The sequence below is a fragment of the Saccopteryx bilineata genome, chromosome 2 (assembly GCF_036850765.1).
Source record: "Saccopteryx bilineata isolate mSacBil1 chromosome 2, mSacBil1_pri_phased_curated, whole genome shotgun sequence".
Lineage (NCBI taxonomy): Eukaryota > Metazoa > Chordata > Mammalia > Chiroptera > Emballonuridae > Saccopteryx > Saccopteryx bilineata.
The window spans coordinates 117,229,783-117,254,627 of NC_089491.1; the positions used below are offsets into that span (position 1 = coordinate 117,229,783).

Sequence of the window (24,845 nt, forward strand, 5' to 3'; positions counted from 1 at the left end):
GCGCTTCTTCATGAACATGAAAAGAGACCCATCCTAAGTTTTCACTGCATCCTACGTCAGGAGGCACTTTGTGCTCAGATGTGTGGCGAGCAGCTTGGTGAGGTGATGTAGCTGGTCATTCGGGTGGTCAACTTTATTGTTGCCTGAGCTTTAAATGATTGCCAGTTTAAAACACTGCTGGATGAAGTTGGGAATAATTATCCTGGTCTGCTTCTGCACAGCAATGTGCGTTGGTTGTCAAGAGGGAAGGTGCTCAGCTGTTTCGCGGCTTCTCTGAGCAAAATCCGGATTTTCTTTGAAATGAAAAACGTCGAGCATCCTGAGTTAGCTAACATTGAGTGGCTCCTGAAGCTCTACTATCTTGTGGATATGACTAAAATCTGAACTAGCTCAATGTAAAAATGCAAGGGTTGGAAATACAGTCTTACCCCTTCAAAAAGCAGTGTTTGCTTTTGAAAACAAGATGGAACTCTGCATCGCCGACATTGAAACAGGTCGTTTACTACACTTTGAAAAACTGGGAGAGTTTAAAGATGCATGCACAGCAAGTGACCCTGCTCAATATCTTGATCTCCAACAGCTAAAGGGCTTCACATCTAAACTTCTGCACTCATTCAAAGTGCGCTTTGGAGAATTTCGTGAGCGCACTTGTCTTTTTAAGTTCATCACCCATCCACATGAGGGTGCAGTGGACAGCACTGACCTGAGTTACATCCCCGGTGTCTCCGTCAGAGATTTTGAGCTACAAGCTGCTGACCTGAATGCCTCAAACATGTGGGTGAATAAGTTCAAGTCACTGAATGAAGATTTGGAAAGACTTGCACGACAGCAAGCAGAGTTGGCGAGCAAACACAAGTGAGGAGAAATGAAAAAAACTTCAACCCACGGACCAGCTGATGGTCAAAACTTGGAACGTGCTTCCCATCACGTACCACACACTGCAGCATGTGAGTATTGCTGTACTGACAGTGTTTGGCTCTACGTATGCATGCAAACAGTCTTTCTCACATCTAAATAACATTGAGTCCAACTTACGATCACGTTTAATCGATGGAAGTCTCAACGCCTACATGAAGCTTAACCTCACCACTTATCAACCAGACTACAAAACCATCAGCAAAACCATGCAGCACCAGAAGTCGCATTAATGGTAAGAAGTACTTCATTCATCATTGGTTAGCAACAGCATAACAATGTTATGAAAAAGAATTCAGAGACGTATTGTACTTTAAAAGTGTTGGTCTTACATAAAATGCACACATTTACTTGTATTTAGTGTTAAAAATATTGTATGGCTCTCACGGAACTACATTTTAAAATATGTGGTGTTCATGGCTCTCTCAGCCAAAAAGGTTCCCGACCCCTGTCCTAGACTTTTCCAAAGGACTGAATGTGTGTCTGTGTGTGCCTTCAGAAATGTGGCAGGCAGTTTACAAGTCTCCTTCTGTACCGCAGAGGTTCAAGGTCAGCTGGTGGTGAGTATTTAGGGCTTTCTCGGGTCTTTCCTGAGCATATGCATGTGGCCTTCTAAATTTTCAAAGAACATGTCTGAGTTTTTCACAGCCCTTATGGGAAAGCACATTTCCCGGTGTTTCATTTTAAGTTTTTAGATAGTCTCTTGTTAACCTCAGTGGGTATCACCATCTCAGGTAGTTGAAATGTTAAAAAACTGCCACTGATATTTTGGACAAACATGGCTGTTCTTAGAGAGCAAGCTCTGAGTCAGATCAGATAATGACAAGCCCTGAGAATGAAGCTTTTCCAGAGAACTGTTAGCATCAAATAATGACATTGCTCTGCCTTTAAAAAGGCATGAAACTTTGGGAAGGTGAAGGAACAAAGGGAAAACTTACAGGGAAAGGCAAGTCACAGACAATAGTATAGTCTGGTAAAAAGCAAGGCACCCAGTCTATAAGTGCAAAATAGGGAAAATCTTAAAATAGGAATGAGTCGTAAAAGTATCTAAAGCTACAAGGAGAACAGAATGCATTTGTGAAATAGAATATAATACTGACAGAAAGACAGAAAAATGGAGAAACTGTAATGATGTACTTTAAATGAAAAGAACTCACGCCGAGACGGGACCTAGCATCTTTAGTTTCAGGACTGCAAGGCGCTGTTTCCATTCTCACACTGTGCTGCCAGGCTGCGTGAGTGTGGGTGTAGGGAAGCTGCTGGCCCTTGGTTTTTTAAAGAAAATTGGATTTTATTTCCCAAATTTTAATTATTTGCTTACAATCTTTCTGATTTTTTCAAAACTATTTCTGTTTTTTTTGTTGTTGTTGTTTTTAGTGCACATGCATGAGAGAGAGAGAGAGAGAGACGGAGAGAGAGAGGGAGAGACAAGAAGCATTAACTCGTAGTTGCAGCATTTTAGTTGTTCATTGATTGCTTTCTCATAGGTACCTTGACCACGGGGGCTCCAGCTGAGCCAGTGAGCCCTTGCTGGAGCCAGCGACCTTGGGTTCAGGCCAGCAACCATGAAGTCACGTCAATGATACCACACTCAAGCCGGTGGCACACACTCAATAAGCTGAGTGAGCCTGTGTTCCAGTCGGCGACCTTGAGGACCTGAACCTGGCTCTTCAGCATCCCAGGTCGATGCTTTATCCACTGAATCACCACCTCATCAGGCATCAATACTATTTCTATCTAGCACTTCTTCAATTCAATTTTTAAAAATTGATGTCTTTTTCAAATTTAAATATCATTATATTTGTAAAATTATAAGTTTGCTATGTTACATTTTTTCTAATGCTCATTAAAATAAACTTCAAACTATTAAAATGTAAAATAGTCCTCCATGTACTAACTTTGGTAAATAATGGGTAAGGTTTCTTCCATTTCTGGGATTGTGTGAATGGGTTTTCCCCGGTCCTTCCTACTTAGATTACCTCTTAGTACATGTCTCTCTGAGGACAAGGTAAACTAGAGTTTAGAATGAAGTTGTTTGAGATTAAACCATGTTTGCAGCAGCCACTGAGTAACTGACCCACAAGGCTGGTAAACAGTGGGTAGAGACACCCCAGAGCTTAGGTCGGGTACAGAAATGTCAACACTTTCAAGAAGCATATGAAATACCTTAATAATTCCATGAACTCCTAGAGCTGAGAGAATACAACAAATAGAGTTTAACAATAATACTAAATCCCACTTAGCTTTCTTTCAGTGCTTACTGTATGCTAGGGCACTGTGCTAAGCACCCTACAAACATTTACTGTACTCCTTAAAACCACTCTGCTAGGTAGACATTCCCATTTTACATATGAAGAAACCAAGGCTCAGAGAAAAAAAACTGACTCATCAATCCCCTCACAATACTCCTGGTGAGTTACCTGGTACTTAATTTGGTTACTTAAGGTAACTCTTGCCATGTTGGGATGGACTGCAGAGAAAGCTCATTGTATGAGCAGAACTCTGCTTCCTTTCGTTTTTGTTTTTGTTTTTTTTAAGCAAGAGAGAGAGGGACAGATAGGGACAGATAGGCTATTAAGGAGAGAGATGAGAAGCATCAATTCTTTGTTGCATGGCCACCTTAGTTGTTCACTGATTGCTTTCTCATATATGCTTTGATTGGCGGGCTACAGCCAAGCCAGTGACTCCTTGCTCAAACCAGTGACCATGGGGTTGTGTCTATGATCCCACGCTCAAGTCAGTGACTCTGTGCTCAAGCTGGCGACCGTGGGGTTTCAAACCTGGCTCCTCTGTGTCCCAGGCCGATGCTCTATCCACTGTGCCACTGCCTGGTCAGGCCTTCCTCTTACTGTCCTATCAGAGACATTGGTTTTGTTCCCTGGAGTCACAGAACACAGATAAAGTATGATCATCCACAGTTTAATTTACTCAATGTATAGATGAAAAAAATGGAGCACAATGTGGGGGTTTTATTAATAAAAGCAGCCTCCAGAAGATGAAATAAACGTGTATTTCTTGTCTACGTAGGTAAGTCCTTCGTGGTACTGGGGGATGCTTGCTCTGGAAAAATGGGGTGAGGGAGGGACCACAGGCTTCATGTGTTCTGCTGTAACCATGGTGACTGCCAGAAGGTTTCTGAAGTTACTCTAAGTTGCTTTCTCATTAGCCTCACATTAAGAAGGATACCACACTTTAATATGAGTATCAGTGAACTATTTGGGATCTAGAAGAGGGTGGCCTGCTAGCAAGGGGCTAGTGACCAACTGAATAGCTGAAGCGAAAGGGTAGTCTAGCCTGGAGGAGAATGGTGAGGGGATGGCATCTTCAAATACCTGAGCAACTGTCAGCATAAAGAAGGGAAATGGCTAGTTCTGCCTTGTTTCAGTGGCCAGACACAGCATTTCTGGGCAGAAATTGCCAGGAAGAAGGAAGTTTGGGGTCCCTAACTAACTAGCTGAGTGACCTTCAGTAAGTTATTTAACCTTCCTGTCATCCAGAATCTTAATGGCACATGGTTCTTGGGAAGCTCCTCTAAGGCCAAGGACCTAGCTCAAGGTGTTGCTAAGTTTAGATGCTGCTTAATCATCCTGTTCAACCTAAGAAAGCAACATACAAACTTAGAATTGATAGATGACGATGGGGTCAACTCATAAGATAGGAGTTCTCTACCAGAAATATTTGAGCAAAGACATCATCGTTAGCGACGTTCTAAAGGGGTTCCTCTGTGGACAGAGGTGTGGACTAGGAGACCCATAGGATTCTTTTACAACCCTAAACTGGAGTATTCTCAAACAAATTTTGCCCCAAGTTACACAGCTTGTGGCATAACAGAGACTAGAACCCATATGCCCTACCCTGAGTCCAGTGCTTACCTCCATGACACCATATGCCACACAGTTAAAAAAAAATGTATAGAACAATGTCTGGAACCTATCCCAAATGTAATTGTTTATTAGCTTTTACAATTTTCTTTTTCTATTAGCCACGCTTTAAGAAGGAAGCATAAACACATTCATTTGTATAGAACATAATTTATATCTTTTTTGCTAAAAATATATTTTAATCATGGATATGATATTCAGCACGTCATCTAGTGCATACTCTTCAACTATTTAAATTTATGATAAAAATTTAAAATGTCGACTCAAAAACAGTCTTTCAACATTCTCTCATGTAGTACAAGTGCAAAAACATTGAAGCCGCCAGTCTAGCTAATTCTTTCCAGGTCAAACTACATGTAAAATTTCTAGGTCTCTTTTCTTCTTCCTTCTCACCAGCCCTATCCCCCACTCTCCTAGCTGACTGTGTTCTCAATCATTATACTTGATAGGAGCCTTTGTTCTTAGTGTTTAGTATTCCCTTTTGGCTTTCCCCAAAATAAAACACACCTAAAAGGCAGAACAGCAGAGAGAGAAACTGTGGGGGCCAGGCATAAAAACCCCAAAGTACTTTCCAAATATCTTGACCATTGTACAAATGAGAGGACAATAATGGATATCTAAGTGAGTTTTACTGGAATACAAAGGACCCTGATTCATGAAGTTTCTCACACATTCAAGTAATGAAAAGTGGGGCACGGCAGAAAGCGTTACTTGCCTGTCCCTAGTCCCTAGAACATGCCAGAAAGTAAGCAAGGATATTGCCTAAAGTTGGGACTCTAGGAAATTTGCCTTTACTCCATTTTCAACAAAGGAGCCATCTGATGCTCCATGAGTTCCATGTAGCTCAGGATGAGCCTCATTTAACAAGTCTCTCACAATGGCTCTGAGCTGTCACTTAGTCACCTAGAGGAGGGTCTGCAAATTAGGGTCCATGCAAAACTGAATGTCAAATGTGCTCTATTGGGGCTGAATTTGAGTTGTAGGTTAGTTTAACGTATGTGCTGGGATTGCCTTAAGTACCCTGGAACAGTGATATATTCCATCTAGTCTTATGTTTCATGTAACTTTGAAAACTGCCATCCTATTCTACTGACTTAAGATAAGGGAAACAGCATTCTCTTTCACCTGACAACATGCACTGTGTCTACCTATGGAAGGAACTGAATTTAAAAGGTTCCAACCTATGATGAGTTAGTATTTCCCAGATTCCTAGGGAGTGAGAGTATATCTAAATCCACAATTTAAGAATCGTTATGTAAAACGTAAAATATATGGAGATGCTGTAAGATGTGATTCCTATTTTTACGATGATCGATAAAGCCATTTGGAACTTTAGAAATCTAGAGCTGAAAGGGAAGTTAATGTCTTTTTCTACAGCTAGTTATATTTTGTAGATGGAGAACTTCAGAAATGAAAGCATTTAAGCTCTCTCCAGGTCACAGTGCTGGTTGGTGGCAGAGTAGGAACCAGAAAGCAAAGAGTCTGACTTCTAGCTTAGTGCCGATTCACCAGTGTGGTGTCAATGACAAGGACAGTATTTTCTGCATCAGTTTTAGAAGACATCCAGGCAGATAATCAGTGGTCTATACTCTGCTCTGCCAATGTCTGGGTGACCCAGGACAAGTAAATGAGCTACTCTGACATTAGCTTCCTTAACCAAAGGAGTGAAACACTAATCAATACCTGTCAGATTCAGGGTGGGTTCGTTCAGACAAGAAACAGATGCTCTGGAAATACAGCTCCTCAAAGAAAGGAATGCTCTCGCGATGGTGGATAGAGAAAGCTGCTCTATCTTAGGCTACTTTAAAAAATCTAATAACAAACCCCAAACATGTGACCCAGACATCCAACCACCTGGTAGTTCCAACAGATTATAAACAAATCAAGGACATAATTTAAGAACATAATAAAAATACTAAGTAATCCAAGTAATAATTACTTGATTAGACTAATTTTAAAGAGAAGAAAAATTTCCATGTCCCTGGTTGAAGGTTGATGGTGTAACATAGATAAAACATAGCATCTCATTCTATGCCCTTTGTTCTTTTTTTGTTTGTTTTTAAGCCTTTGCTTATGGCATATTAATTCTTTCCCATATTAAATCACTAAACAATGTACTTCTCAGGGACAGGGAATGCACTATTTCATTCTTTTTCCTTCCTGCCTGCCTTTTAAAGCATTCATTAAGTATCGAACTACGTGCCTACTGCATCCCCAATGCTTAGCACATTGTTTGGCATATGTTAAGGATTTAGTTTTGATCAAATAAATGAATAAAGCACAAAACCAAAGGCATTTTCAAAGCACAGAAATCTCAGTGTATCTGACTCCTCTGTCAAAACCACTTAAATTGTATCTTACAAATCTGAAGTCTGCCCCCAGCATGGTCTGATGGACCTGTGTACAGACCTGTGATATTGTTATCAGTTTAGCATGTATGTAATCGCTCAGCATGAATAACCTTGGTGTATATCATACAGAATTTCAATCTCAGACTCCAGGACACAGAAGGCATTTCTATGACTGGCCAAAATGTCATGGAGTTTTACAGTCTATTCCCCTGTTTCCAAACATGACCGCACCTACTTACTTTATGGCAGAGAATAAGGCTTTCCTAAATCTGAAAGATTTTTACTCAGCAAAACTTACAGGTAGCCTAAGTAAAATCTTACATATCTAAATGAAAGGTCAAACTTTGATTTCTTAAGGTACATATGGTTTTCACCCTAAGTGTAGCAAATTTCACTGGAGTTCCATTACCAACTGACTTAAATAATTTTCTAGATGACATAAAATTGCTGGTAATTACACTAGAAAGAGTAATTTTATGAACTTTTCTTGTACAAAGGCAAGTAAATTTAAGCTTTATTCAATATTTTGTTAGGGAAATTTTATATTAGATATACGATTTTATTTAAAAAAAAGAAAAATTTGAAGAATATATCTTTAGAAGTAGGGAGTAGAAAAACTTGCTATTTACCAGTTAATTGGTATCACACAATAGAGATCTCATGTGCTGCTCCTTACACAACTAACTTTTCTGAGTTTAAATGATTTCAGGAAGACCCCCAAACCAAATGGCCTGCACAAATCTAACCTATGATCTAGACGCCCCTCTCCCAAAATATTTTTCAAAAATAATGTTTCACAATCCTGAAAGAATTGGTGTCCATGGGATGCCAGATGTAAGGCATTTCACCTGAAACCTTATGTAAACTAATCCAAACCATTTGTTTCAGACATTTTCCTTGACACCAGGAGAGAGTTTGGGTCTTGGGTTTACATTTGCTTGAAGGACTAGCTTCTCTCAAAAACGGAAACATATGTGGGCACGATGAAGGCAAGAATTTGGAAGTTAGGCAAAGAAATTCTTTTGTTCTTTTTTAATCCTGTGTGTTTTTTCTTCACCTAAGCAATGGGTATATTAAATTTTGGTGACTTGTTTTCAAAAATGCAAAATTGAGTGCTTTTAGTATTATTTCCCAGGACAGAAACCTAACTTTAGTATCTGTACTTTCTTTACAAGTTGATGACAATTTTTAAAGAAAATTAAAGTGAAATCTCGGACATAGACTCACTGAAAAAAGAAGATAGAGGAATTATCACCATCATCATCATCATCAAGTGGGGTTTGAAGGAACTTACCTCTATACATCATAAAAAAAGAATTATTTGGTTTCTAGCTGATGGGATCACAAGGAAAGTGTGATTGAAATGGCTAACAGCAGAAATAAATTAGATTCTTTTGCTCTATTTCACCTTTCATATAAACCCCTCGGCTCTGGATTTGTGCTTTTCTAAGTTGTTTACATAATGCATAGGCACACACTTTGTTTCAAGTTCATGGAAGAGCAGATGAGATGCCCTTACTTTAGGCTGAGCAAAGAGGAAATGCATTCCTCTTAAAGAGCCTAAACCCAACCTAGCTGATTGTCTAGCATACTTATACAAACTGCTTGCTTTCAGGTAGATCCTAAAAAAGAAGGAACATATCTATCCAGAGGTGCATATTTTGAAGATTATAAAACTTTAAAAACAATCTGTTTCACATTTCAAAACTCATTCCTTTTAATGCCAACAAAAGACCACCAAGAAAATAATTTTAGAAAATTTTCAAACTGCTTCCTGATATTTGCCACCAGGGTTAAAAAAAAAAAAGACTCAACAAGAAAATTGTTTCTCCGGTTTTTGTTAATTAGTTTTTTAAAAGTTTGGAGAATATGAATTCAGCATGTTGTTGAATTATGTTACGAACTGTACTAACAGATGCTGGCAATCCTTGTGTTTAGATATTGAAAAATAAAAAGGAAATAGGAATATTTATTAGAAATATTTTATATTCCTTCAATTTGGCTGTAACGGATATAAAGCTGAATAAAACCATGAAATCGAAAAAATATTTAATCATACTGAGAGAGTGGACATTTTTTAAGTAAAATAAATGTTTGAACTTTGACAAAATTAAAGTGTTTGTTTAGAAAACAAATAAAAATAACTATTGCTCAAAATATTATGGTAGGGGTTGTCTTGATATTTCACTAACGTCTTAGATCTACAGAGTGCTTGACTTGACCTCCTACAACTTAAATATCTGAAATGAAGCAGGAGCAAAATTTAAAGGATGGTTGTCTTTTTGGTTTTTTAAATACTTCCTTTGGATTCTTCCCGTTTTTTTCCTTCAAGAATTTACCCTATTTTTCTTCCTTTGTACACACAAACCAAGTGTCCACCAAATCAGACACCAAAAAGCGAGCACTGAACTACAGTTTACTTGTGCTGAGCAACCACAGCAAGTATTAACATTTTTATTAATTTTAATTTTTCCTGGAAACAAAACAAAACAAAACAAAGTCACCTGGGTCAGATCAGCAATCATTAAACGAAAAAGAAATAAATAATAGGTTAAAAATAGGAGGATTGTGTTAAAAGGAAGGAAGAAAGGACTACTCATAACCAAACTCTAGTCATCTCAAGAAAGAAATTTTTCCACACTTGAAATCTGATTCTAACAGAAAGCTTCTCCTTCACATTTGAAACAAATAATTCCAGCTTAAATCTACATTTTCAAGGAAGCCCCTAGCTTTCTATATCTGCCTTCTGCCACTATTCCTTTACCTCATTGAGGTAAAAGTCAGTTCACATTTACGATTTTCCTCCCATTCTCACTGAAGCCCCTTGTACATTTTAGCATAATCTCAGAATAGTCAGTTATTTTAGAAATGGCATATTTCAGATATCACCCCCTAGACTGAGAGATTAAAAAGATTTTGCCCATGTTTAGGGGAAATGAAGGTGTGTGGGCTCACTCTGCCGTTGCAGTTTTCAGCCCTTGCATTCTAGAAGGTTCTCCAAGAATAGGATACCACATGGGTATCCAACCAGCAAGTGGAAGGAAAGCCCCCCTGCATTTTTGCCTATCTAGTTGTGGATCTCTTTTAATAAGCATGTTTCTAGGCGAATTTGCTCCTAACACAGCAACATTGGTACAATTTTGCTCACACCATCTTTCTAAGATAGATCTTATCCGTAATTATCAACCAACTCAACTGGTATTTAAATAGTGAATGGGGCAGGAAGCAGGGAGGAATAGGTCGCGCGTGAAACACTCTTGGTGTAAAAGCAAATGCAGAAATCATGACCCGAGGGACATAAAAATACATGCAAGGTCTCCCTCCCTGGAGAGAAGGTAGAACGCCGAGACATGGAGTCGCGACCAGCAATCGCGATATTCAGGCCGATGCCGCAATGGAGTGGGACTGGCCCACGACGCAAAGTGAGCCTTTTCCAGAGTCAAGAGTTACTCCCAATTTCAAAGTAAAATAAAAATAAAAATAAACAAACAGAACACTTTGGGGGTAGAAGATGGCGGGGGGCGGGGACGGCCTGAGGGAGGGTGGCCCGCGGCGGGCGCGCACACAGGCACTGCCCTCCCAGCCCCCGAGGCGGTGGGGCCGGCAACGCCGAGGGGCCGCGCTCGTGCGCCCACCGCGCGAAGCCGGACACGCCGCCGCCGCCCGCGCCGCTCCCCGCCCGCCGGCCCCCGCCCCCGCCGCTTCCTCTCGCTCTCCCAGCCCCTTCCCCCACGTGTGGGTGACGTCAAAATTCCGCGAAAAAGCCGCGTGGTGGCTCCCCGAGCGGAGGCGCGACTCCGCCGCCCAGCGGCCCCCTCCCGAGGCTCCCGAGGGCGGCCGAGGGGCCGGGAAGGCCCGCGGCTTTGCCTCCGGGGAGGCAGGGCCCCGCCGACGGAGCCGGCCAGGCGCCCCCTGCCCCAAATCTCACTGGGAAATTCATTTTTATAAAGTTAGTGCATTTCCAGACCCATTTTCGGCGGTGTAAGGCGTGTCCTACACGCTGAATCAGACAGGAAGAGGGGGAAGTTCGGTCTTTTTACTTTTTTTCCAGGGGAGGGGACAGAGAGATGCTCGGTGGGCGAACAGACGGCAGGCGCACTGCCTCCCGACCCGCGCGCTCCCAGCTGCCGCGCCGGCGCGCAGCCCCCGTCTGACTGCCGCGCGCCCGAAGGCGCAAGCCGGGCGGCTGCACCCCCACCGGGCCGCGCGCCCCGGGGACGTGGCGGGCGGGGGGCGGCGGCGAGAAGGGCCCCGGAAGCTTATTCACACCTGGAATCGCATTGGCCAGGCTTCGAGAAGCCTCCCGTCAGCTCATCCCCACCCACCAACTTTCCCCTGTTTTCTTGTCGCCGACCTTTCCCTCTTTTCCTTTCACACATTTTTTTTCTAGTTTGCTCTTATTCCCTTCTTATTGCCCCCCAAGTCCTCTTTCTGTACTTCCTCCTGGTCCGTCCCGGGATTCCCGGGGCCCAGAGCCGGGACTGGGACACAACGCCATCTACTTTTAAATAACCGTCGGGTTTTCGGTTTTGGTGGTTTGACCACCCATCCCTTAAAGGAGAAACAAATTCCCAGTTCTACTCTTCGGGGGAGGTAGGGAAGGGCGTCGGCCCCATTCCTGAGCCTGAGTGACTCCCCTCCCCCAACCCGCCTGACAGGCTCCACGCGGAGGTCGTGGGGCTTGAACTCCCGCGACTCCGAAGCTAGAAGGCGACCGCAGCATCACCTGGCTGGCCGGCATCCGCCAGGTGAGCTTGGGAGTATGTGTGCTTAGTGTGACAAGTTCCTGCAGAAATGTGCCTATAAACACCCAACACCCGGCTGCACCCTGTACCTACAGGGTTTTGTACACTTTCCAACCGAAACTCCAAAACGCGAAGAGTCGGGAGTGGAGAGCCAACCAGGGAGGGAATAAAATCCAATAAAATTTGCCTTCGCATCATCGATCCTACCAAGGGTAGGATTTCCCCCCCTTTGAGTAGTGAAAAAGGGATAAAAAGAACCAACATTCCCCCCCCCCCCCCGTTTTTACTTCAGAGCCACAGCACAGACACTTGGTTTTTCTCTAAGGGTAAATCTACACTCAAAGAAAACGCGCACTTTTGCCCAGGAGGCAACGTGCACTCCCCCTGCGTGCTAGGTGGAGAGCTTTTTACCAAAGCAAAATCAAGGTTTTTAACACATGGCTGGAGTGGCGACCCAAAGGGAACACTGGGTCTCCAGCCCGAGCCTCCCAGAGACACCCTGCCGGCCTCCGCACCCTCTGGCGCCCAACCCCACGTGCTGGAGCCTGAAACTGAACTGGGGACAGATTCGTCGCGAAGCTGATGTTCAGGAGCAGTCCGTCATAGGAAGGGGAAGTGAATGAGGGAACTGGCAAAGGCGAGTCTGCCACGCGGGAAGCGCCCGAGCCCGCGGGTCTCGGGGAATTGAGAAGGGGGATCCGCCCGCGCCCCTCCCCTCAGCAGCTCCTCGGCCCCGCGCCGCCCCCCGCCGGAATTTCTCTGCGAAAGCCAGATTGCAGCTGGGGTAGGGGTAGGGGCTGGGGCGACGGGAAGGAGCCAGAGGGCCGGAGACTTGAGGGTTCGCCACCCAGGCTTTCTCCCCAGGGTGGGCGAGGCGGGGAGGACGACCACCCTCCTCTTCCCCACCCCTCCAGAAACCCGGGGCTGGGGATGCTTTCCCTGCCTGGAGGAGGAGAGAGAACCGCGCTGGGTTAGTTATCAAGTGATGTCAAGAGGCTGCAAGCGCTTGCCAGTTTCAGCCCTTGCCTGTCGGGGGGTAGATTTATGTTTTAAAAATACCTCTTGCACGCCCCCCTCCCCAGCTTTCTTTGATCTGTTCAAAGGTGGCAGAGGTTAAGTTTGAGTATTTCCTTTATGGGGGTCTTAAAATGTAAGTTAATGTATTTACCCGGAGTGACTCAAAGGGTTGGGTCAGGAAGTCCAAGTTGAGTAAAATCAATAGGTGATTGTGAGGGACCGACTCTATTCCGAGGAACACTGTACTCAGCCCGAGTGTCATCACTTCGAGTTTGTCATCGCCTAGCCTTTCATTTTGAGTTTGCAACTTGGGTTTTTCAGGGAGCTTTTTTTTCCCCCCGAAACCTAATGGCTTCTACAGCAATTAGACATTTTCCTCGCCCGCCCCTTCCCTCCCCTTTCTTTCTGTACAGTAGATTGGACACTAATTCCCTCGCTATTGATAAGGTTGGAGGAGCCCCAGCCTCTCCCCAGCCTCGCCCGCCTGTCCCCGCTCTCCCTCCGCCCCGCCTTGGCTTCCTTTTGATGTAGCAGGGAACTCGTCCTACTAAGAAAAAAAAAAAAAAAGAAAAAAGAAAAAAAAAAAAAGAAAGAAAGAAAAAAAAAAGAAAAGAAAAAAAAGTAATCTGCCCGGTAACAATCAGCGCGCAGTAGCAGGAGCCTCAGAGCTATTGGCTATGCAAATAGAGGGAGGGGAGAGGGCGCCCCAAACTCTTACACACCCTTTTAAAGTGATATCCCCTCCCCCAACCCCTTCCGCCCTACCCTCACTTAGGGGCTGGCCCCCGGCCTGAGTTAATCGCTAGCACCTCAGGTTTATTCACTCCCCGCCTTCTCTACGCCACCACCCCCTCCGTTCAGGGAACCTTGTGAGCAGCGCTCTGCCCCCCCTTCCACACTTGCTCTCTACACCCCAGTTCGGGCCCCAGTTCTCGGTAAAGGAGGCAATCGCTGGACTCTGTGTGTCCAGGTCCCCGACCCACGCCGTGCTCTTTGCACGTGCCAGCCCGGCCAACACACTGGGATGCTGGGCGCACTCCCCTTCCTCCTAAAGCGAAATAACCCTGAAAGTCAAGGTGGGGGTGGTGAGAGGAAGGAGGTGAGGAAACGCCACCATATCCCTTGTGAAAGCAGCCTTTACCCGAGGATGCCTGTGAGCACGTGTCAGAGCCGGCTGCGCGGGCAGCGTCTCCAGCGCAGTCCGGCTCCCGGGGAGAAAGCCTGGTTGGCAAGCGATGCGTGAACCCGAGGGGTCTGCGAGGATGCAGACGAAGCCCCGGGAGTGGAAGTCGGGGGGGCCTCCCAGGAGAGGAAGGGATGGTGTTCGCAAAGGGGAGAAAGGGGGAAGCCAAACCTACTCCCTCCTTCGCCCCCACCCTCCCCGCCCCTCCCCCTCCCGGGCTATTTCCTAGAAAGCTGTATCAGTGTGACCACGCTCCGCGCAGACACCTCGGGCGGCTTGTCAGCAGATGCAGGGCCCAGAAAGTGGCTTTTTCCTGCGTGGCCAGTGGCCGCGAAGGAACCGCTGGCAGCCCTGCCTCCGGCCTGCTGCAGCCCCGGGCGCCTCGCCGTGTCTCCCAATGGCGCCTGTAGCGCCCCCAAGAACAAGATGGTTTTTGCTCAGGGTCACATTCTACCACGTCGGAGAAGCCGCCTCCTCCCTTCTATCACTCCCCCCCCTTTCCTCGCCACACATTGTTTGTGTGTGTCTGCTGGGTCGGGGGTGCAGGGAGAACGTTATTCTGGTCCCTTTAACTAGGCTTTTGAAACAGCTTTGAAATGACCAGGAACATAAATTTCAGTGACAAAACCTTTATCTCTGGGTCTGCGAGGTCGCAATTTTCTAAAATCGCACTCCTTATTTTCCATTTAAGGGATCTATTTCTACATTTTCGGAGCCCACCCCATCTTCAAGTCATCTCCCCATAATTTCTGGATCTTTAATACATGCATGGGCAGAAATGATAGAATGAGTTCTGAAGAAGCCAGAGTTGGAGGGTCCTTTTTTGGTATGATGCATCTACAGAGTGTGCAAAATTCAAGGGAATAAATAGGAATCGGTGTTTTTTGTGGGTTCCCCTATCCGGGGCCCCTGGCATGCGGGACTGGATGGAGGGAGAGGGCCTCGGAGAGCTGAGGAGGGGTGGAGGGGGGAGCGGGGGACCGCGTTTGATGTTAGGCCGGGCCAGCTGCTGTTCTCCTTAATAACAAGAGGGGAAAGGAGAGAGGGAGGGAGAGATTGAAAGGAGGAGGGGAGGGACACGAGGGGAGGGAAGGGGAGGAGGAACCAGAGAGGGGAGCGCAGCGAGAGGGAGGAGAACTGCCCAGCCAGTTTGCGTCACTGCCTCGCAGAGCAGAAGAGGAGAGCGAGCTGGGGAGAGCGAGACAATTTGGAGGGGAGGGCAGGCAGAGTCAGCAGACCCGCGGCTCTCCTCTTCCCATCTCCCATCCCCTTTCTCTCTTCTTTTGCTCCCTTCTCTGCCCTTAACTTTTCTCCGAAAACCCCAATTAGCCAAAGGAAGGAGGCACGGGGAAACTCTTTCCCCTCCCCCCTCCAAAAAACTTTTCCAGTCCGGAGAAAGCAGGGGAGCGAGCGGGCACCCGGCTGGCCATGGAGCTGCTGTGCTGCGAGATGGACCGTGTGCGCAGGGCCGTTCCCGACGGCAACCTGCTGCACGACGACCGCGTCCTGCAGAACTTGCTCACCATCGAGGAGCGCTACCTTCCCCAGTGCTCCTACTTCAAGTGCGTGCAGAAGGACATCCAGCCCTACATGCGCAGGATGGTGGCCACCTGGATGCTAGAGGTAAGTCTGCAGACAGACGCTCTGTCTGTCCCCACCTGCACGCTCGCCCTCTCCCCACGTAGGGACCCCAAAACTGGGAGAAGATAGCCTCTGCGTCCGCCTCCCTGCTCCTGTGAGTGAGGTTACCCCGCGCCCTTTGGCGAGACGCGTGGCTTTATTTCTATTCCTTGATGGATACAAGAGTGACTGGGGGAGGGGGAGGGGAGAGAGGAGGAAAATGTGGGCGAAGCGAGGCAGTCCCGGGGTGGGGGTGGGGGAGCATCCCGCGCGCGTGTGCCTGCATGTGGCAGCTTCTTCTTCCCACCCCCATTCTGACCTGTCCTTTGCGAAGCCGCGCCTGCTTTCGGTGCAGTTAAGAATGTTGTAGGACTGTGAAATCGGGACCCAGAAGTAAAAAAAAAAAAAGCAGCCCCCCAAAAGGCCAGAGCAAATTCCTCCTAACCTCAGGTCCCCGCATGTGGTCACGACTCCGCGTTGGCACTAAGGGGGGGAAGAGGGGGGGAGGAAGGAGGGAGGGGAGGAATGGGGAATTTAGTAGCCCCGGAAGTCCCATAGCAGAAACGTGTGTTTTAGGGGTGCCCAAAAGAACCACTGCTTTACCCTTGCTCCAAAATCTTTACCGAGAGCAAGCCGTGTGCCCACGTATGCACAGCCCTGGACCTGCCGTGGTTTCGCCATGTTGCTTTGCAAAACTCGGGTTGGGAAAGCTGAAAAACATCGCCCGTTCCCCCTCGCACCCCGTTATCGCGGCCACACCGCTTCTCGCAGTGCCCTCGCCCTCAGCCCCCACTTCGCGGTGGTTACTTACAGTTTGGCTTTCCCGTGTCCTCGGTGCGGAGATTGGGTGGGGTAGGAGGGGGAGGAGGTGTGTATAGGGGGGATATTGGGGCACCCCTAAAGGAGAGATCAGAGTCCCCGTGCCGCTCTCCAGCGGCTCCCGGGTCCTCGACTGTCCCCTGCTCGTCACCGTGCCCCCGGGTTTCTGCCCTTGTGGGCCGCAGGCGGACACTCCCGCCGCGGCTCTCACCCCTCCAAGTTTCCCCTCGGGATCTAAAGCCCCAGGGGTCTAAGAACAGACCTTTCCAGCACCCGAAACCTCCGTTTCGGGAAGCCTGGATCCTCTTTGGGGTTTTCACGCCAAAAGGGCTTTTCTAGAATATTTCCTCGATTTTTAATTATTTTTTGAAACCGTCCCCCCTGGCTCCGGCTCCAGCCGCCGCGGCTGCGGCGCTCTTCCTCCTCTCCGCCCTCCCCCACCCGTCCCCACCGCTCCCCACCCACCCCCCCAATAGCGGCGCCTGGACCGCGGGGACCCCCCGGGACATTTTTTCCAATTGTCGGGAATGATAGAGAAGGGTCTGGGGGTCCGGATGGGACCAAGAAGAAGACCCCCGGAGCTTCCAGAATATTTTTATTGATTTTTTGAAAAGATGACGAAATCCAAAAAAGAGAGTGAGTGAGTTAGAGTGAGCGAAGAAGTGAGTGGCCAAAGGGAGCGGCGTGGAGCTGCGGGCGGTCGCTGCGCAGTTCTTTGCCTCCCCGTTTGGATCTTTAATTCACCTCTTTTTGTTTGTTTGTTTGTTTGTTTGTTTCTTTTCAGGCTTCTCGGGAATACCCCAGCACGGACGGGCTATTTAGACTTAGCCCAATTTCCTCATCTTTATTCCTATACTCTACTCCCCTCCCCCATCCACAAAAAATTAATTTTTTTTTGTAATTTCCATAGGTACCTATCTTTTTTTCATTTTTCTCTCTTTTCCTGATAATATTTTCTACCCCTCCCGCCGACTCCTTCCCACGTTGTAGGTCTGTGAGGAACAGAAGTGTGAGGAGGAGGTCTTCCCGTTGGCCATGAATTACCTGGACCGTTTCTTGGCTGGAGTCCCAACTCCTAAGACCCACCTTCAGCTTCTGGGTGCTGTCTGCATGTTCCTGGCCTCCAAGCTCAAAGAGACCATTCCTCTGACTGCCGAAAAGTTGTGCATTTACACCGACAACTCCATCAAGCCTCAGGAACTGCTGGTAATGACTGTCCCCTTTCTCCCTCCCTTTTACCAGGTCCCCTTGGAGCTGTGTCCTCACCCTCTCCTGGCCTCTTAGCTTCTACCCATGGTTCTCCGAACAAATTCTTAGGATGCAGAATTACCCACCACTGGAATGTTCACACTTATGAGAGATTTTTATTTAAATAAGACATTTTTATGTGTGTGTTCCCATTGTGTGAAGGACACTGTGCTAAGTACTAAGGCAACATCCATGAATAAGATCCTCAGGAAGACTTGCATTGGTGAGATTCATTAGCAGTTGAGTGTGCGAGTGTGTGTGAGCGCGTGAGCGCAGGGAATATCATAACACTTTAATAAAATCCCAAATTCTCAATCACTGAATTCTGAGAAAACAGTCTTACTGCCCACATGATAGGAATGTGTTCACATGATAGGACTGTGCTGTGGTGGGTCCCCTAAGAACTTGGGAGTTCAAAGGTAGTGCCTTTTATAGCTATAAAGTCTCAAGATATCTGCACATAATAGCTGTTCACTAAATATTAGCTCACTGACTTTTGAACAGAGTCAAAATGTGGTCTTCACTGAAGGAATCTGAGACATGGGTTCCTGCCTCCAATGGGATTGTGACCTCTACAAACACAGGGGTCCTGCCTTTACTGGTTTTCTGCCAGCAAACCTTTCCCCCACCCAATCTAACTCTTTTCCCCTGCAGCTTCACACTTAAAACGTCCACTTTGCAGCAGTGGAATAGTAGAGTGGCCCACCTTCACCAGTCTGCCCACCTTTCTCTACTGTTTAGAAAAAAGGCCCCCTCCTCCCACCGGTTCCCCCTCCTTACTGGCAAGGCCTTCACAAAGTCCACAGGGCTGGCTGGCTGCTAGAACTGAGCTCTTTGTGAGAGGAGGCTTTCCTTTCTGGGGCTGTGCTGCCATCTAGTGGCAGACATGTGCAAGGGTGGGGGAGGAATTGCCGAGAATGTAGAGGGGCCTGAATGACTTCACCTTTGAATTGCTGCCAGATTTCAGCTGCTGCTGGTTTGGTCTGAGAGGCCCAGAAAGGTGCTTTCTTTTGGGAGATCTGCTTCCTTTAATAATGGTACAAGATGAGTGGTTTATACTCAGATTCCCCTGTGAGAAGGAAGGGCTGGAATTTCAAGTCATTGATGAAGACATGGCTTGTTAGAAATCTACCAGGGATTTTGTTTTATCCCAACACTCTGTAAAAAGTCAAGGCCGACTTTAGAGTTTGTAAAGAAAAAAATTGTTAGAATTAGCAACCAGTCTGTTTTTCTCACGGCAGACCAGGAAAACGCATCTTTCATGTGGTCCATTTGCTTCAACGTGATGGTGGACTAAAGCATTCTTTGACACCACATTTTTTTTTAAGACCAGCCAGGCTAAAATTACATTTCTCCAAACATGCCTTTTCCACTCCTCTTCTCTTGATCACAAAAGTTGGGGTCTTGAGGAGTCCTTGTATTTTGCAACGGAGGAAGCTGAGCCCCCAGAAAGGAACCAGCCCAGGCCTGCGGCCAGTCAGCCCTGCAGGAGCAGGAGCAGCGTGGGCTCTGGCTGCCGGCCTAACAGATGCCAGGGACGCGGCATTCCTAGGGAACAGGAGGGCAGGGGACGTTACAAGCTGGGTTCCGCCTCCCGTGCTTCTGACGATGACCAATACAGAGGCCCGTATGCCCTCCAATGACACGTTTTTAAGGTGTTCTTTTATGGCTTGTTTCTCTTTGAACACAATTCCCCAGAAGTCTCAATAAGGGGAAAAAGCAAGTTCTTTTTACTCGGTGGGCTACTAGTGAAAGGCCCAAAAGAGGGTTGCTTTATGCCCCTCGTCAGCATTTGTACCAAGAGATTCCATGACCCTGGACAGGCACTTTCCCCTCACCCTGAACCACCTCCAGGTGCACAGTGAGATTGCTCATGACCATCCTGGTCCTTCAGTCATGATGGCAAAGGCCTGTGAAACATTTGGGTGAAACACGGCGCTCAGCGGCTGGGTGTCACTGCCCCGAGATGTCTGCATTATGTGTTATGGGGAAAGTTTTAACAGCAGAGAGAAAAATGGCACGTTTTGGCACCAACTACATGCAAGCTAATTGGTTGCGAAGGATTTGCGCCAAAGAACCTTATTTTAAGCTTTATCTGTGTGCATCATTTTTCCGTGAGGATTAAAAAGACTTAACCCAGTGATGGAGACATACACAATAAATTACTTCCAAAGGACCACAATGACCTTGGCAGCATCTTACTGTAGACTCAACTTTCTGGGCGGGTGGGCAGCAGCATTGCACGGAAGTCAGGGCTGGGTGGGGGTGGGGGTGGGAGAACTGGAGAGGAAAAGAAATAGAAAAGTAGAATCTTGGCAACTGCTGCGTGGGCTCTCATTATTTTCAGCGTAGCCTGACATTTGAAGCATAAGAAGAGCCGTCAGCCACTTCAAAGCTTTAGGGACACTTTGACAAATGGGCAGCCTTACAATCCAGCAGCGTCCTAATGAGCATCATTAAAACTGTCTGGATCCCAACCCCCCCAATCCCCGCAATACCAGGTCAGCCTGTGGGTTTTATACTCTTCCCTCCCGCCTTCCCCACCAGGAGTGGGAGCTGGTGGTGCTGGGGAAATTGAAGTGGAACCTGGCTGCCGTCACTCCTCATGACTTCATCGAGCCCATCCTGCGCAGGCTGCCCCAGCCCAGCGAGAAGGTGCCTCTGATCCGCAAGCACGCGCAGACCTTCATTGCTCTGTGTGCCACCGGTAGGAGCAGGCAGGGTGGAGGGTGGTGGTGGGGGGGGCAGACTGGGCTTGGGGCTGAGGGGAGGAGGGGTGGTCCGGAGTAATGTAGAGTCCAAGGTTTCACTCCTGGGCTGTTTTTTCTTTATGTGAGCTGGCATAGTCTCTTTCTCTATTAAACTCATAAATGGTTTATGAGGACAGGTGTGGTAAGGAGAAAATATAGTGCCTATTAAAATATTCTTTATGATGTCTAAAGTGCTCTTTGAAGATTATATATACTATTCTCTGGTTGTGTTTAAATCTCTAATCTTTTGAGGAAAAGGATGGCTTGGAGATAAGCCCAAGAGGAAATTTAGGGGTGGGGGCAAAGGCAGGTGAAAGGAATGCTGTCAAGATAAACACACTGCCGGTCCTGGTAAGTGGTAAGGGCGTCCAGAGGAATTCTTTCTACTGTGGGGCACTTGTTGCCTCCTGGCTGTTCCCTGTGCCAGGTGGGGGAGTGAACCTGGTCCTCTTTCAGCAAGGACTCACTTTCTGAGCACCGAATTCTGACGCCCTCCTCCGTGCCTGCGCTGCTGTTTGGACTTCCATCCCTGCTTCAGTAAAGCAATGGCAACTGGCTTTTTCATGTTGAAACCTTTTACCCACCATGTTAATTCCACAGTTGATACATAGTTCTTACTGGCCCATTTGCTTTGCATTTTCCTAATCAACTAAAGGCAGTGTGGTTTGATACTGTCTCATTAAATTGAACCTTGGCCAGGTTCAACTTTTTTTTTTCTTTTTTCTTGGCAATATCCATGGGAGAGAACCTGACCCTTAATCGTGCAGGAATGAGATGTCAGGAATTCATATTTTCACGGAAATGTTAGGTAAAGATCTGACAGGTCTTTTGCCAAGAGTGGAGTTCAGCTCAAGTATGAATTGCTTAGGTGGGACTCCAAGAGGTTAACTTTTTCAATAACTTGTTACATGTACAGACTATCCTATAATATGCAATAGTGTATATGTTCAGTATTCACAGTCAAACTGTCAGGCTTTGATACTCATCTTCTGCGGCCTTGGACAGGCTACAAAACCTCTCTCAGACTCAGCTTCTTCATGTGCAAGGCATGTTTCACTGCCTTTTCGGGGTGATTAGTAAAATGATAGCCAGAAGGAGGATATGCAAGGAAGTACTGGTCAACCAGTACTGGAATGTGTAAGACAATGCACCATGATACTAATTGTGAAAATGCCACCATCTCCAATGTTTACTGTTCCAACTAAGGGGTATGATTGCTTTTCCAGCTGCCCTCATCCGTTCCAGTGGGACTGCTGGGCCTGCCTTCGCTGGCTTGACTAGAGTCTATGCCACCCACATTTGAGTCCAGGGCTCAGGATTCCTTTCTCGGCTTTTCTTCGATCCTTCCCTTCCAGGTCCCAGCCAGTCCTCATGGTGTGCATGTGTGCTCTCTGCCCCCTTGTGAGGTAGTTAGCAGCCCTTCCTGCAGAGCTATGGGGCCACTCACCAGAGCTCCCGTGGAGTGTTGCTGCTGTTAGACAGTAGCTGTTCTTTTGCTTTTTCCCTTCTGCTGTCTGTCTGGGGCTCTAGAGGTCAGGTCTTACTGACTTGTCATTTTGTCTCCCAGGCCCAGCCGTTTCTTTCTTCTCCCTTGTCAGGATTCACTGGGGGCAAAGGGGGGGGGGGTCAACCAGTCTTTTCTCCTCTGGCATTAGGACAGCTGACCCCAACTCTAAGCTCCCTTATTGCCCAGCTGTTGATAGCCAGAGTTCTACTTTGACCTTGTCCCTTGACTGACAGATCTTTGGGGGATCTGTTCACCCATTTCCCCTGTCTGATCTCTGATTGGGGTAGGCTGGTGGGTGGAATTTCCCGGGCCTGGGCAGAGCCCCAGATTCTGTAAAGACCATTTTCTAAAATTGGGGTCCCCATCCCCCACTCTTGGCCTTCTTACCCAGATCCTTGGGGTGGCTGCCAACATTGGGGCCAGAGAAGGGAGCCTGGGATTCAGGGAGTGAGGACAGAGGTCTGGGGGAGGCAGAGGAAGTCATGACAATTGCCTTTTGGGAGCCTTGAGCTGGCTTTGGCAAGGGATAGGGATGACAGGAGAAAACACTTCTCACCAAATAATAAGGCTCAGGTATGGAGTGGTCAGAGTAGAGGGAGGTTCTCAGAAGTGTTCTGGGTCTGGGAAGGGTGTTCCTATCTCTTTCCCTGATCTGCCCTTGAGGTGATATGAATGACTGAGTCATAACAGAATCCCCACTGTGTGGAGGTTTATGTTGTCAGAAGGACAATATAAAAGCCAAGGGCTGCTTTTCTTGGAGGAAATGCCATCTAGTTAAATGGGATTCAACAATCTGGAGCCAGGGTGTGACAGATGGGTGAGTGCCTCAGACTGCCTGGTAAGGAGCAGGCGCATGGTAACTGAGAACCACAGGTAGGTGACATGGAGAGTATGGGCTGCTGATGCATCACCCCTCCTTCCCCCCAGGGCTGGGTCTTCTGCCACGGAGCTGAGGGAGCACCGGTGGCAGAGGGTCTGGAGGCCCACGGGGGTCTGGAGGAGATCTCGGTCACCAGCACTCAGGCCGTGTGGCTCGTTCATGGGGAGCTGGTTGTGAAAGAGCTGGCAGGGCTGTGCTGCTGCGGAGAGTGTGTGTGTGAAAGGGGAAGGGGGGGGGTGCAGCGGGCCGCGAGGGCGGAGCAGAAAGAGGCCTTCCTTCCTTGTTGGCACTGAAGGCAAAGGTGGGTGCAAGACAGAGAGGTGCCCTCTTCCTCTTCCCTGCTCAGCCCAAAATGGCCCTGGGAGAGAGAGCCTCTCACTAATTTCTCTGAGTTGTCCTGGTTAGTCGGGTCATGGGGGTGAGGGCCCAGTATTCCTTCCCTAGAGCTCTGAGCTTGTGGAAGAAGAACTGAGCCTCACCCCCTGCCCCCAGTTATGGCTCTAACGGTGGAGACCCCCAGGTCTGCACACCAAGCAAGGAGACCATTTAAGATGGGGATTGTACTCCTTGTTGGGAGATTCTTGATGCATGAAATCATGCTCAACAGATGGCTCCAGTTAGTCTAAAAGAGCCAATGGAATTTGAGTTTGAAGCTGATGTAGTTGGGGGCGGGGTGCTTAGCCTCCACCCATGGCACCCACATCTGCCAGCTGTTTTTGCCTGGGAGCCCGATGTCAAGGTGCTCCGCTGAGCTCTCTGTGAAGCACAGGAGAGCCCCTCTCTGGGTCCTGTTCCCAGGGACTGAACCCGTGATGCCGATAGCCATGTGCTCTCGCAGTCCTCCTAACTTGACCAAAAGGACTCTCCATCTCCAGGTCCAATGATAGGAAGGCAGGGAGGCCCAGAGATGGTTGATGGCTTGGCCCCCAATCCAGAAAGGGAGGTTTGCCTTCCTGGTTGCCAGGAAGGAAGAATGGAAACCACCTTTCCAGCCGTGAGCCTAGCTGCCTCTACAGCTGAAAGGTCATAGGGCTGAGGGGAAGTGGTGAGATGAACCCGTAAGAAGAACCCAGAATCTTGGTTCTGTAAGTGCGACCTGTGGGGACAGGCAGGGTGACTTGGGCCATCTCACTTCCTATCTGGCTGTCAGATGAAGGAGCAGGAGGCTGCTTGACATTGTCCAGCCCCTCACACCCTCCTGCTGCCCACCTAGGCCTGTGGAGTTAAACTGGCATTATTAGCATGTCATGGCAGCCCTGCCCCACAGGGATGGGGTGTGCAGAACCGATTCTGAGGGTGGGTGTTAGGTGAGGTGTGAGCACCTTGGGTTTTGGCCTTTTCAACTTTCCTCTGACTGTGGGCTGAAGGGAGGGGGTAGGGGGAAGAGACAAGAAAATGCCTGATGGGGTCCACTGTTTCTCTTCAGCTACCGAACAAGTGGCTCTCGCCCCCTAGTGGTGATCAGAAGCAAAGCAGTCACTCTTGTACTTCAAGGCTTTGGCCACTGGAGCCAAAACCATCCTGCTAATAAATTTACCTGCAAGGCCACGGAATCTGTGGTTTTAAATCAACTCACAAAAATTAGGGGATATTTCCAAATGAATATGAAATGTTAAAAAAGCATTTGATTTTTTTTTATTAAACAAGAACATCAGAAAAGCAAACTATAAGTCAAAGAAAATTGATTATGCAAATGAGATGCAAAACCAACTTTTATTTCATTGGTGAAAATGCACGATCCAAAAGGCTGAAAGTACTGGACTATCTGCACGATCTCTGATCCCCTAATTTTTGTGGACATTATATTTAGCTCATAACTCTTTCTTCAGTGAAATCTTATCAAGAAGTATGAATACCAACCTGACAAATAAGAGCATATCTCACTGCCCTTGCGAGGTGAAGGATTCCAGTGAGGCTCCAGCAGGTCTG

The 24,845-nt window shown here is 47.4% G+C and overlaps 1 protein-coding gene across 2 annotated transcripts in view; it reads left to right on the forward strand.

Annotated features, from left to right (window-relative positions):
- The first annotated feature begins 15,240 nt into the window (after nucleotides 1-15,240).
- Nucleotides 15,241-24,845, forward strand: part of CCND2 (cyclin D2) — a 29,621-nt gene continuing 20,016 nt past the window's right edge. For both annotated transcript variants that reach the window (XR_010729117.1, XM_066257720.1), the window contains exons 1-3: nucleotides 15,241-15,715; nucleotides 17,522-17,737; nucleotides 20,327-20,486. Coding sequence is in view for 1 of the 2 variants with exons in the window: in XM_066257720.1 (XP_066113817.1) it covers nucleotides 15,521-15,715; nucleotides 17,522-17,737; nucleotides 20,327-20,486 (571 nt within the window). In the remaining variant the exon portion in view is untranslated. The remainder of the gene's footprint in view (nucleotides 15,716-17,521; nucleotides 17,738-20,326; nucleotides 20,487-24,845) is intronic.